Genomic DNA, 13654 nt, shown 5'->3' with positions numbered 1-13654 from the left:
CGATAAGTGGGAAGAGAAGACGGGAGGCAGAGGAAGGAGAAAAGAATAGGAGAGAGGGCAAGGAGGGGGGAAGAGGAGGAGAGAAAGGAGGAGTGGAGAGGGGAGAGGGGAGAAGGAGAGAGGAAGGGGAAGGAGAGTAGGGAAGGATGACAGAGGGAAGAAAGGAGGTAGGGAGGGGGAGGAGAGAGAGGGAGAAGAAAGTGATGGATAAGGATAAATGCGCTGTATGGAGAACAGAAAAGCGAAACAATTGTGTTTTGGGAGCTTATGGTAAGATGAACTGATGTAAACAATAATGCAAAATGATGTTGGTTATGTAATAGTATACATGTGATTATATGTTGTAAAAATGGAAAAATATTTTTTTTAACAAAAAGAAAAGAAATGTAACACCACAAACAGTGTAAATCTTCTGTACTTCGGAGCGTCTTATACTCCGGAAAATACGGGAGGTTTATCTCTGCTATGGGTTTTCTGATGGAGGCTTAACTTTGATTTGCAATGGAATGGTTTCTCACACTCTGCACACTTGTAAGGCCACTCTCCTGTGTGATGCCTGGTGTGCAAGTGAAGTGATGAAGGATGGGCAAAACATTTCCCACACTCCAGACATTTATATGGTTTCCCTCCAGTGTGCGTTCTTTGATGGATCACAAGACTAGCTTTGAGAGAAAAACACCGACCACACTCTGAGCATTTATGGGGCTTCTCTCCTGTATGGATTCGGCTGTGACGTCTAAGGGAACCTGAATCAGAAAATGCTCTCCCACAGTCTAAACATTTGTAGTTTTTTTCCCCCGTGTGAATTTTCACATGACGACTAAGGGCTGATAAGGTACGATAGAATTGTCCACATTCGTAGCATTGATATGGCTTCTCTCCTGTGTGGGTTTTATGATGTTTACAAAGTTTTCCCTTACGATCGAATTGTCCACATTCGTAGCATTGATATGGCTTCTCTCCTGTGTGGGTTTTATGATGTTTACTAAGTTTTCCCTTATAAGCAAATGATTTCCCACATTCTACACAGCTGTAAGGCTTCTCTCCTGTGTGGACCCTCTGATGGGCTCCAAGGTTTTGTTTTCGGGAGAAGCATTTCCCACACTCCCCACATTTGAATGGCTTCTCCCCTGTGTGGATTCTCTCATGAACCCGAAGCACTGTTCGTGTAACAAAACCTTTCCCACACTCCTCACATTCATAGGGTTTCTCCTCCTTGTGCCCCTTCTGGTGTCTCTTAAGTTCAGAAGAATCCACAAATCTTTTCTCACATTCTGGACATTCATAGGGTCTCTCTCCAGTGTGAATTCTCTGATGTTGTGCCAGGATTGATTTCGTGAAAAAACATTTCCCGCATTCGAGGCACTTTTCGTTTTTCTCCCCCGTGTGTGTTTTCCAATGTCTCTGAAGACCTGAACTCCGGGTGAAACATTTTCCACACTCAAAGCATTTGTATGGTTTGATTCCTGCATGGATCTTCTCATGGACACAAAGATGTGCTTTCTGAGAAAAGCTCTTCCCACATTCCCAACACTTGTAAGGTTTCTCCCCTGTGTGGATTCTCTGGTGGTCTCTGAGAGTGGATTTTTCACGGAAAAATTTTCCACATTCCAGACACTGATACGGTTTCTCTCCAGTGTGGATTTTCTGATGTGTAAGAAGGTTTGACTTTCGTCCAAAGCATAAATCACATTCCTCACATTTATAGGGTTTTAGTGTTGGGGGGCTCCTGAGATCTTTGGGGTTTTTCCCAGAGAAAGATTTCTCGCCTTCCAAACCTTGACTGGATCCCCTTCCCACATGTACCTTCCTGTGGGTCAAAAGGAGGGACTGGAGAGCAAAGGATTTCCCACACTCTGAGCATTCATGGGTTCTTTGGGGCATCCTTGAAGTGCTTCTTGTGTCTGATGGGGGATCTGAGAAATTCCCACCCTCCATGCTTTCCTGGCGCTGCTGCCTTGTGCTTGTTTTCTATTATCTGTTGACAGTTGTCTTGCAGGTGAAGCTTTGGTCACAGTTGTTTTCCTGCTAATGGAACAAAAAAAGAAGATGATAACATAATTTCCTTTCGAGAAACATGGAAAATCACAAAATTGTGGCGGACAAGAGACTGACATTTGTAAACTGCTCAGCGAGTGCTGTAAAGCACTACGTATCGAAGTCAAAGTGCCATTGCTAAGAACAACCGCAACATTGAGTTTAGAATTGCAGTTCTTGAGCAAACAGTGACTGCTTTGCTCAACCAGTGGGATTGCAGTCCAGTTATAGTCATAAGTCGAGGACCGCCTATAGGAAAGACAAATAATTAAGGCAAAAAGCCTCACTACATTGTTGCTTAGTCCAATAAAAATAAAACACAAATGAAGGTAAATATTCACATCCCAGGATGAAGTTGCAGGATGTGCAATCTCAGTCAGTCACCGGGATCAGAGGTTTCGTTTTCAGAGCTTTCGGGCTCATGCTAGAGCCCCTCCTCAGGGAACTTCCCTCCAGCAGAGTGTGTGCTGTGTGGTGTGATGTACGCAATCCTCTGTGTGGACCATGGCAGAGAAATGCACACACTCTGCTCGAGAGAAGTTCCCTGCAGATGGGCTCCAGCACAAGGGTGAAACCTTGGAAGACAAAACCTCAGATCCTGATAACCGACCCAAATTGGATCCATAAAAAACAAAGGATTATGTTCCAAACCAAGATTTAACCAAGACTTTGATGGGCCAAAACAGAAGAAACCAGCAAGGTGAAATCCAACAGGGAGCAATGCATGTCAGCAGGAAAACTCAAAGGAAGGGGAGAGAGACCAGATGGGGCAGATCCACTGGTGGGTTCCTACCAGTTCAGACCAGTTCAGCCGAACCGGTAGATGTTTCGCGGCATGGGTCGTTGGAACAGGCAGAGACCCAGGCCTGCCACGCCCTCGAACCTGTTCTCTGGTCGGCAACCATAGGCACTGCCGTCTTGTTTTTTGCTTCTGCGCATGCAATTTTTATTGCTCTGCACATGCACCCACGGGGGCGCATCCATGAGCAAAGCAGCAGTTAGAGACTGATGGAACACACCCCTGGGCAGAGCATGAGTGAAATGGGTTGCCCTTTCCCGCTCTTTTTGGAGGGTGAAAGAACCAAGATTTAAGGCTTTCTGGGAGGGAGTTGTCTCAGTCAGGCGTTTTGGAAAATATTGACAATTACGAAAGGCCGCCTTCTGCCCATCAGCTTGTCCTGGTACCTGCTCACAAGGCCAGTGTCAGACCTGCCACAGCTCAAACTCTAAAATTGAGACAGTCATTGGCTCCACTCGTTGAGTAAGATATAGTTCTATTAGAAGCCAAGTGTACAAGAGCCGTGGTGGTGCAGTGGTTAGAGTATTATTATTATTATTTATTATTTATTAGCGTTTATATACCGCCCCCTCTCCCGAAAGGGACTCGGGGCGGTGTACAGTCCGTATCAAAATACAACAGATTAAAACATAGAAATAACTACATAAATACATGTATGAGAGGAGGATAAAATATGCCAAACTGTACAGCTAAATAAATAAATCGATACAAAGGTTTAAAATATCAGGTTAAATTTAAAACACTATCCCTCTAAAAACCAGTAAGAATGTGTATGCCAGGAGGTAGACGTTATAAATTATGCCAGACCAGCCAGTCGGAACAGGTGTGTCTTCAGTTTCTGTCGGAAGGAGCGGAGGTCAGTAGTGGTTCTAATGTCGGGGGGGAGGTCATTCCAGAGGGTTGGGCCCATCACAGAGAAGGCCCTACTCCTCGGTGTCGCCCGTTGGCATTGCCTCGTGGACGGCACCAGGAGAAGCCCCTCCCTGTGAGAGTGAATTGGCTGCAGGGATGTGTGTGGGAGGATGCGATCCCGCAGGTAACTAGGCCCTATGCAGCACTGTAGGCTACTTTTGCTGACTGCCATCTGCTTGCAATTTGGCAGATCGAATCTCACCAGGCTCCAGGTTGACTCAGCCTTCCAAGGTGGGTAAAATGAAGACCCAGATTGTTGGGGGCCATAGGCTGGCTGTATAAACCTCTTAGAGAGGGCTGTAAAGCACTGCAAAGGGGTATATAAGTCTAAGTGCTATTTCTATTGCTCTTGCAACAGTGAAAAAGGAGACGTTTAACTCCCCCCCCCACACACACACACTTTCTCTCTCTCTCCCTCCCTCCCTCCCCCTCTCTCTCCCTCCCTCCCTCTCTCTCCCTCCCTCTCTCTCTCCCTCCCGCCCTCTCTCTCTCCCTCTCTCTCTCCCTCCCTCCCTCTCTCCCTCCCTCTCCCTCCCTCCCTCCCTCTCTCCCTCCCTCTCTCCCTCCCTCCCTCTCTCTCTCCCTCCCTCTCTCCCTCCCTCCCTCTCTCCCTCCCGCTCTCTCCCTCCCTCTCTCTCTCTCTCCCTCCCTCCCTCCCTCCCTCCCTCTCTCTCTCTCCCTCTCTCTCTCTCTCTCCCCCCCTCTCTCCAGATTAGGTTCAGGCCAGATATTTAATATAGCAGAGAAGCACAGTTTGGGAGGTAGCATGGATGCCTGCTGACTTTGAAGTAGCCCCTGGAGGAGACACCAACCTTACTCCCCCCCAACCCTCTCAAGCATTCTGCCTCCCCTTGGTTCATGGCAGTCCCTCAGCAAACAGTAGCAAAGCCCAGGAAAGCATCAGGTGGCAGCCGGCAACCTGCCTCAAAACTTCACTTTGCAAAACATCCACCATGAAGGGCCACATCACATCCCTTTCAGGGCCAAAGAAGGAAAATACGGATTTCTCCTGATTCTACCCAGCAGATTCAACATTAGCATAAGGACAAAGGATTTCATCTGTTCCCCTTTTTAAATTGAGCTCAAAGAAAAGGGATCTCTTGTAGGTTAAGACAACATGAACTTAATTCGGTTAATTTAAAACTTTTATTTCTCCCAAACTCTCCCCTCTCCATTGCAATGAAGCCGGTCTGTGTTAAGAGCGCATTACAAACCTCAACAAGGGTTTTAAAGCTCCGTTTTTCCAACTGCACGTGCGGGATATGGATGCTCAGAGACCTCTGACGGACCACAGAGAGACCTTCTGAAGCAACTTACCCCAAAGTTGCTTCTCGGATTCCACCCGGGAAGCCTTTGCCCCCCTGGAGGGCAGGGAGGAATAAACTCTCTACAGGCAACGCCAAAGACGGATCTCCCCGAGGAGATCTTCCTCTCTCTTTCTCCTGGCGGGGAGTAGATCTCTAGGCTGGAGGGGAGGCCCGGAGGGAGAGCAGCCCCACCTGCCCCGAGCGGGACCCAGAAGCCTCTCCCGAGGGATCCTGCGCCGATCCTCCGAGGAAGAAGCGGGACTCGTGGACGGTAGACGGAAGCGGAGAAGCAAGGGAGCAACTTCTGCTTTCCTCTCGGGCTCCGCCTCCTCCTTGCAGCCCCGCCCCTTAATAGCGCCACTTCCCCAAATCTCCCTCCGTTCAAAGTGCCGGGAAGGAAAAGTCAGGACCCTCCGTTTTTTGTTACCTTTACTTTTTGGTTTTCCTTCCTAATTGGATAATAAATATTTATGTTTACTCCTTTTAATTCAGCTGTCCTCGGGTCTCACCCTGTTCTGCAAGAGCCACTGGGGAGGAGATGATATGATGACATCCCCCCTCCTCCATCTGTTAGAGTTCAAATTGGGTCTGGGGTCTCTGGGGATGGGAGGGGCTTTCTGCAGCCTCAGACCCTTCGGGTGGGTCATCTGCCAACCCCCAGAGCCCCTGGGACAGGAAAGGAGAGAGTTTGGGGGAGCAGCCCCCTTCTCACCCTGGTTCCCAGAGGCAACACAAGAGGGAAGACACTGCAAAATAGAAATGAATTTATTTTTTATTTTTACTTACTTATTTACATTTAATACAATACAATACAATAGCAGAGTTGGAAGGGACCTTGGAGGTCTTCTAGTCCAACCCCCTACCTAGGCAGGAAACCCTATACTGTTTCAGACAAATGGCTATCCAACATCTTCTTAAAGACTTCCAGTGTTGGGGCATTCACAACTTCTGGAGGCAAGTTGTTCCACTGGTTAATTGTTGTAACTGTCAGGAGATTCTTCCTTAGTTCTAAGTTGCTTCTCTCCTTGATTAGTTTCCACCCATTGCTTCTTGTTCTACCCTCAGGTGCCTTGGAGAATAGTTTGACTCCCTCTTCTTTGTGGCAACCCCTGAGATATTGGAACACTGCTATCATGTCTCCCCTAGTCCTTCTTTCTATTAAACTAGACATACCCAGTTCCTGCAACCGTTCTTCATATTTTTTAGTCCCCAGTCCCCTAATCATCCTTGTTGCTCTTCTCTGCACTCTTTCTAGAGTCTCCACATCTTTTCTACATTATGGCAACCTAATTGAATGAAGTATTCCAAGTGTGGCCTTACCAAGGCATTATAAAGTGGTATTAACACTTCACGTGATCTTGATTCCATCCCTCTGTTGATGCAGCCTAGAACTGTGTTGGCTTTTTTGGCAGCTGCATTCACCTTCATTGTTTTTACAAATGACTCAATCTTCCTTCAGCTATTTTCCCCACAACAACCCTGTGAGGTGGGTTAGGCTGAGAGAGTGACTGGTCCAAAGTCACCCAGCTGGCTTTCATATCCAAGGCACGGCTTGAAGCCATGGCCCCAGGCTTTCTAACACAGGGCCTTGACCACTAGGCCATCCCGGATGTCCTGAGTGTTGATTGGGAATTTTAAGATGGGTAGACTTCAGCTCCCAGAATTCATGCCGGCTGGGGAATACAGCCTGTACCAGAGTCCATGTAAGACACACATGTGTGTCAATGTTTATGAAAATGATCCCCTGTTTAAGGAGGGGAAATGAAAGGATCCAAATCCATGTTGAAGACAGAACTTGTTTGAGGTGTTGTGGAAATCAAGGAGTCAAAGACCAGCTCTTTCCAATGCAAGAAAGTTTATTGCGCAAGGTTCAAAGACCAGAGTTAGGAGAAATAGTCTGAACCCCGAAGGGCCCACTTCAGCAACCTTTTATAATCATTTTGACGTACACAATTACATTAACATACATACTCCAAATATGGTAAAAGGTAAAAGGATGGGTGGAAAATTACAGAAAAGATAATAATAAAAAGCCCTTAGTGGGTGGTTTATAAAGTGTAGACATCTGCAAGAAAATAGAGGAACTATCCCCTGTCCTTGACTGATAAACAGGATACACCCCTCCAGGTGCACTTAGAGATAAAAATACCGTTGTCCTGTATCAGCAATCCAAACTGGCAACAGTTTGCACATTTCTCCTTGACCAAAGTTTGTACTTTTGAATATAATGAACCAAAGTCTTAGGCCTAGCTTTTTCTCCTACCTCATTGGTGTGTGTGGCTGGCAGGGCCCTTGCTCTGTGTCAACCAATAGCTGAAGAAGGGGAGAGAAACCGCTATAAAACTGATAATTAATCCTGATCCTGACCATTGGGATCTGCCATTTAGTGGGAGCCAGGAAGGGTGAATTTTCTGTTGCAGCCCCCTGCCCTGGGGAAGATCCTTTCCTGAGGGATCCAGCTATCTAGCCTTTTGAAAAACTTTATTTGGGACAAAGTTAGGCTGGGACTGCAGGATTGGAGGTGTGTGTGTGTGTGTGTTTCAGGTGCCAGCTTCTTTCGGTTTTCTTGGTTTTAGTTTTATTATTGTGAAACTCCTCCCCCCTCCCCCAGCTGTCTTTCACAAGAGGTGGAATCCAAAGAGTTTTCGCAAGAAGGGAAATCATCCACTCTTTTAGGTGATGATATAGGTCAGTGGTTCTCAACCTGTGGGTCGGGACCCCTTTGGGGGTCGAACGACCCTTTCACAGGCGTCACCTAAGACCATCGGAAAACACATATTTTCGATGGTCTTAGGAACCGAGACACCAATTTTATGGTTAGGGGGTTATTACCACAACATGAGGAACTGTATTAAAGGGTCGCGGCATTGGGAAGGTTGAGAACCACTGATATAGGTGGTTGCTAAACGTGGTAATAAATAAAAATAAAAACGTACAGCTGATCCTCAATTTATGGTCGTCTGCCCATTATGGATCGCAGTCATGAAGGACCTTGTTCGGCTGGGCTCCTACATTACTTCAAACGGTTCGCAGGTTGATGTCTGCCTGTGGTGAGCCCCCATGGCTGCCTCTGCCCTCCAGCTGTGCCTGATGAGCTCTGGGCTGAATAGGGGGACCGACCCAAACTCAGCCTCTCCCACTTGAGCTGAGAAGGGAAGGAAGGACAGAGAACCCCACACAGGAGGGGCCACAAGTAATAAAACTCTGGCAGGTACATTTCCTCCCCCCACCCCAAACGTAAACTGGACTTTGTTGGGTATTTCTTTCCCTTGAAAACGTTTCACTTCTCATCTAAGAAGCTTCTTCAGTTCTGACTGACTGGGAGGGGGAGAAAGGAAGGATCTGTCTTGTGTCTCAAAGGAGAAGCCCATCAGGAGGAGATGTCCATCTGCGCCTGAAAAGACCTGGGAGGCTCTTTCTGGGACAGCTACGTCCGCCTTCTGGACAGAGAGGAGCCCTGGATGGAGAGAGGGGCCAAAGCGGCCATCTTTGCCAAAATGAGTAGCCTTCCAATAACAGAGGGGAATGGAAAGAGACCGTTTGAAAAATGGGCCATTTTTGAGCCTCCTGGGGCGTCTGTGTGGCCCGTTTTTCATACACACACCCCACGAGGCATTCTGCAGGCCAAAGGCAGGCAAAAACAGTTTGTATTTTGGCCAAAACCAGGCTATTTTTGCCCGTTTCTTGGCCTCTTGCTCTCTTTTTCACACACACCTCCAGAAGCATTCTGCAGACCAAAATTGTTGGCCTTACCTTTCAGTTCCTGCCCATGGGGGTCCTGAAGTTAAGTTCTGTGATTGGGGGAAGGGGTAGGCGATGTGGACGGGCCCACCTCGAGGTCCTGGGTGCACCAGATTAATGACTTCAGCGGCCACATGCGGCCCGTGGTTTGAGGAGCCATGATTTTCAGCAATACTTTTATTAAGGATTATATGCCCCGAAAGAAAGTTAATACAAATATTTGTGTGTGAATATATGAAAAAAAAGGGGGGGAAAAACTCTCCAAAAAAAGATAATAGGAAAAAGAAAACTTTCCCTCTTCATCCTCAGCCAGCAGATTCTTTTATCACTTTTAGCAAAACTTTTATCACTAAATAAACCACCAGATTCATTCCACCCCATTTTCCCCTCTCTAAATTTTCAGTCCTTCCCATTGATCAACAAAGCCTAGTAAAAATTAACAGAAAAACCTGGTTCCTTGACTTACGACTGTAGCAACTTATGACCAGAAATCCATTCCAACTTGTGGTCATACGTCAAGGACGTCCTGTACTCTGCAAAACTTTAAATCTACTCCCCACATATTTATGACTCTTTTGTGTAATCACTCCAGTAAATTAATAATTCCACTTTGCGGGCAAAATATTCTCACACTCAAAATATTCATTCTTTTGCCTCACTGTGAACTCTCTGAGGTTCCTTTGCTTCTGTAGGAAAAACATTTACTCACACCAAATAATGGTAGGATTTCCCTTCGGTCACTGTGTGAAGTTCCTGGTAAACATTAAGATGGGTTGAAAAAAAGTGTTTCCAGCATTCCAACTAAACAAGATTTATCTCTGCTATGGACTTTTTGATGCTTTTTCAGCTTTGATTTACTATGAAAAGGTTTCTCACACGCAGGCTACTCTCCTGTGTGATTTCGGGTGTGCGCACGAAGTGTTGAAGGATGGACAAAACATTTCCCACACTCCAGACATTTATACGGTTTCTCTCCAGTGTGGATTCGCTGATGCATCACAAGAGAATCTTTCCGTGAAAAATTTTTATCACACTCTGAGCATGTATGGGGCTTCTCTCCTGTATGGATTCGGCTGTGACTTCTAAGAGAACCTGAATGAGCAAATGCTCTCCCACAGTCAAAACATTTGTAGTTTTTTTCCCCTGTGTGAGTTTTCACATGACTTTTAAGGGCTGATGAGGTACTATAAAATCTTCCACAGTCGTTGCATTGATATGGCTTCTCCCCTGTGTGGGTTTTATGATGACCCCGAAGGCCTCGCATGTCTACAAAGCATTTTTCACATATTGCGCATCTGAATGGCTTCTCTCCTGTGTGGAACTGTTGATGGCGTCCAAGGTGTTGCTTCTGAGAAAAGCATTTCCCACACTCCCCACATTTGAAGGGTTTCTCCCCAGTGTGGATTCGCTGATGAATCTGAACTTGGGCTGGTGAAATAAAACTTTTCCCACACTCCTCACATCTATGAGGTAGGTCCCCTTTATGCCTCTTCTGGTGTGTCTGAAGTTCATGAGAATACACAAATCGTTTCTCACATTCTGGGCATTCATAGGGTCTCTCTCCAGTGTGACGTCTCTGATGTTGCAACAGGGTTGATTTCAAGGTAAAACTTTTCCCACATTCAAGGCACTTTTCATTTTTCTCCCCTCGGTGTATTTTTACATGTCTCCGAAGAGATGAACTCTGGGTAAAACATTTCCCACATTCAAGACACTTTTCATTTTTCTCCCCTGTGTGTGTTTTCCAATGACTCCGAAGAGTTGAACTGTTGGTGAAACAATTTCCACACTCATAGCATTTGTAAGATTTTATTCCTGCATGAATCTTCTCATGGATCCAAAGACCTGAGTTCCGAGAAAAGCTCTTCCCACATTCCCAACACTTGTAAGGTTTCTCCCCTGTGTGGATTCTCTCATGGTCTCTGAGAGTGACTTTTTCACGGAAAAAATTCCCACAATCCAGACATTGATAAGGTTTCTCTCCAGTGTGGATTTTCTGATGTGTAAGAAGGTTTGACTTTCGTCCAAAGCACAAGTCACAGTCCTCACATTTATAGGGTTTTAATGTTGGGGGGCTCCTGAGATCTTTGGAGTTTTTTGTCCTTGGAGAGCTTCTTGTGTCTGATGGGGGATCCAAGAGATTTCCACCCTCCATGCTTTCTGGTGGCTGATGCCTTGGGCTGAATTTCTACTATCTGTTGATAGTTGCCTTGCAGGTAAATTTTTGATCACACTTGTTTTCCTGTCTGTGGAAAAAAGAAGAAGAAGAAGAGAACATTATTTCCTTTCGAGAAACACAGAAAATAACAAAATTGCTGAGGGCCAGGTGCTGACATTTCTAAACTGCCCAGAGAGCGCTCTAAAGCACGATGCAAGGGCAGAATTGCAGTTCTCGAAGAAAGCGATCATGTGATGTCTCATGTAATGCCCACTTTTCTCCAGAAATGAGTTGTAGTCGTAACTCGAGGAGTGCATATAGGAAACACAAAAACTTTCACTGCATTGCCGTTTTGTGAAATAAAGATAAAAAACAAATAAAGGCGACTATACGTCTCCCAGGAAAACTCGGAAGACAAAACCTCTGACCCTGATAACCGACCCAAATTTGATCCATAAAAAATAAATGCTTATGTTCCAAACCAAGATTTAACCAAGATTTTGATGAGCTAAAACGGGAGAAACCAGCATGAAAGCATCAGGTGGCAACCAGCCTCAAAACATCCATAAAAACTTTGTGTTGTAAAACAGCCACCATAAAGGGCCATGTCACAGCCCCTTCAGGGCAAAAAGAAGGAAAGCCTTTAGGATCAGAGGCAATACAATACAATAGTACAATAGTAGAGTTGGAAGGGACCTTGGAGGTCTTCTAGTCCAACCCCCTGCCTAGGCAGGAAACCCTATACCATTTCAGACAAATGGCTATCCAACATCTTCTTAAAGACTTCCAGTGTTGGGGCATTCACAACTTCTGGAGGCAACTTCTGTTCCACTGATTAATTGTTCTAACTGTCAGGAAGTTTCTGCTCAGTTCTAAGTTGCTTCTCTCCTTGATTAGTTTCCACCCATTGCTTCTTGTTCTACCCTCAGGTGCCTTGGAGAATAGCTTGACTCCCTCTTCTTTGTGGCAACCCCTGAGATATTGGAACACTGCTATCATGTCTCCCCTAGTCCTTCTTTCTCTTAAGCTAGACATACCCAGTTCCTGCAACCGTTCTTCATATGTTTTAGTCTCCAGTCCCCTAATCATCTTTGTTGCTCTTCTCTGCACTCAAGGCAGATTCAAGATTAGCGTAAGAACAAAGGACTTCATTTGTTCCCCTTTTAAATTGAGCTCAGAGAAAAAGGATCTTTTGTGGGGTAAGACAACATGAACTCAATTCATTTAAAACTTTCTCCCAAACTCTCCCCTCCCCAATAGCAATGAGGCCGCTCTGTATTAAAAGCACATTACAAACCTCAACTAAAGTTTTAAAGCTCTATTTTTGCAACTGCAGGCGAGGGATTTGGATGCTTAGAGACCTCGGACGAACCACAGAGAGACCTTCTGAAGCAAGTTACCCAGAAGTTGCTTCCCTGATCCGCCCGGAGCCCCCCAGGGAGCCTTGGCCGGGCGAGGAGGGGGCAGATCTAGCCCGGGGGCGGAGCCCCCTTTGCCCCCCGGGAGGGATCCGCTCCCTGCAGGCAACGCCAGTGGCCCGATCTCCCCCAGGAAAACCCTGAGAAGCTGAAGAGCGGGATCCGCAGCTCCCTTCCTTCTGGCGGAGGGGCGGCGTGGAGGCCGGAGGGAGAGCAGCCCCACACCTGCCCCCAGCGGGATCCAGGAGCCACTCCCGAGGGACCCAGCGCTGATCCTCCAAGGAAGAAACGGGAATCCCTGAGGAAAGCGAAGATCCAGCGAGGGGGAGGGGAGGGGGCGTGTCCTTCCTTCTCCGCCCCGCCCCTCTAATCTCCCCTCCCTGCCGGGCCCACGTGCTCCGCAATCGCCTCTGTTCCTCCGGTGGGCGTGGGTGTGGAGGGTGCCTCTGCCCATGGGAAGAGTGTCCCACCCTGCAGGCTGGAAGCGGGGCTTCCTAAACCCCAGAGACCCCAAGACAGGAAAGGGAAATGTTTAGGGAAAGAACCCAGATCTCCTCCTTCTTCCCATGGAGGCAACGCCCTGCAAGAAGGAAACAAGGCAGCCAAGCCCCTGCAAAATGGATTTTTTTAAATTTATATCCACCTTTATTATTTTTACAATAATTCAAAGACAGTGAAGATACCCCACACACCTTACAACCACCTTGTGGGTGGGTTAGGCTGAGAGAGCAACTGGCCCAAGGTCGCCCAACTGCCTTTCATGGCCAAGGCAGGACTGGAACCCATGGCCTCAGGCTTTCTAATGCAGGGCCTTGACCACTAGGCTATACTGTATGTCCTGGGTGTTGGTTGGGAATGGTCAACTTTGAAGATGGGGACACTTCAGCTCCAGAATTCACGCAGGCTGGGGGATTCTGGGAGTGGAAATCCACACAGCTTAAAATTGTGAAGGTTGAGAAACAGGATAGGGACATATCTAAACATGGGTAACTGTCCTTGGGGACTCACACGCGTGTTTGAGGAGTGTGTTTGTGAAAACCTTTTCCCCATTCAAGGAGACATATAAGAATTCAAATCCACGAGTAACCAATTAAGTAAATTGTTTATTATATTAAAATTGAATTTGAGGATATATGCCACTTATAGAAATAAAAATAACAAATGGAAAATGAAATGACAAATTTGGTATATTTCCTGAAAGGGCGAAAAATGAATTGTTTTATGTGTTAAGGAAAAATTAAGTTTAAGATGGAAACATGGGAAGAAAATAAATGGGGGTGAA

At 46.5% G+C, this 13654-nt stretch overlaps 2 protein-coding genes across 2 annotated transcripts; both read right to left on the bottom strand.

Annotated features, from left to right (window-relative positions):
- Positions 1–485: 485 nt before the first annotated feature.
- LOC309382440 (uncharacterized protein) lies at positions 486–5385 on the bottom strand (the record flags this gene model as incomplete). Its single annotated transcript, XM_081933939.1, has 3 exons — positions 5066–5385; positions 921–2028; positions 486–556 (listed from the first exon to the last, which is right to left on the bottom strand). The coding sequence occupies exons 2-3, from the start codon at positions 1936–1938 to the stop codon at positions 486–488; spliced, it is 1089 nt and encodes a 362-aa protein (XP_081790065.1). The 5' UTR covers positions 1939–2028; positions 5066–5385.
- Positions 5386–6504: 1119 nt separating this feature from the next.
- On the bottom strand, positions 6505–12668 carry LOC309398303 (uncharacterized protein). Its single transcript, XM_081965078.1, has 2 exons — positions 12598–12668; positions 6505–11038 (listed from the first exon to the last, which is right to left on the bottom strand). The coding sequence occupies exon 2, from the start codon at positions 10949–10951 to the stop codon at positions 9680–9682; it is 1272 nt and encodes a 423-aa protein (XP_081821204.1). The 5' UTR covers positions 10952–11038; positions 12598–12668; the 3' UTR covers positions 6505–9679.
- Between the last annotated feature and the right edge of the window lie 986 nt (positions 12669–13654).

Source organism: Natrix helvetica (genome assembly GCF_964273705.1).
Source record: "Natrix helvetica genome assembly, chromosome: 1".
In the NCBI taxonomy this organism is placed as follows: Eukaryota; Metazoa; Chordata; class Lepidosauria; order Squamata; family Natricidae; genus Natrix; species Natrix helvetica.
The sequence above is the reverse complement of the archived record's forward strand: the minus strand, read 5'-3'. Positions and strand labels throughout refer to the sequence as shown.

What these genes read in the sequence shown, in the direction of transcription:
- LOC309398303 (XM_081965078.1), bottom strand. Translation starts at nt 10,951, where the DNA reads ATGGAGGGTGGAAATCTCTTGGATCCCCCATCAGACACAAGAAGCTCT.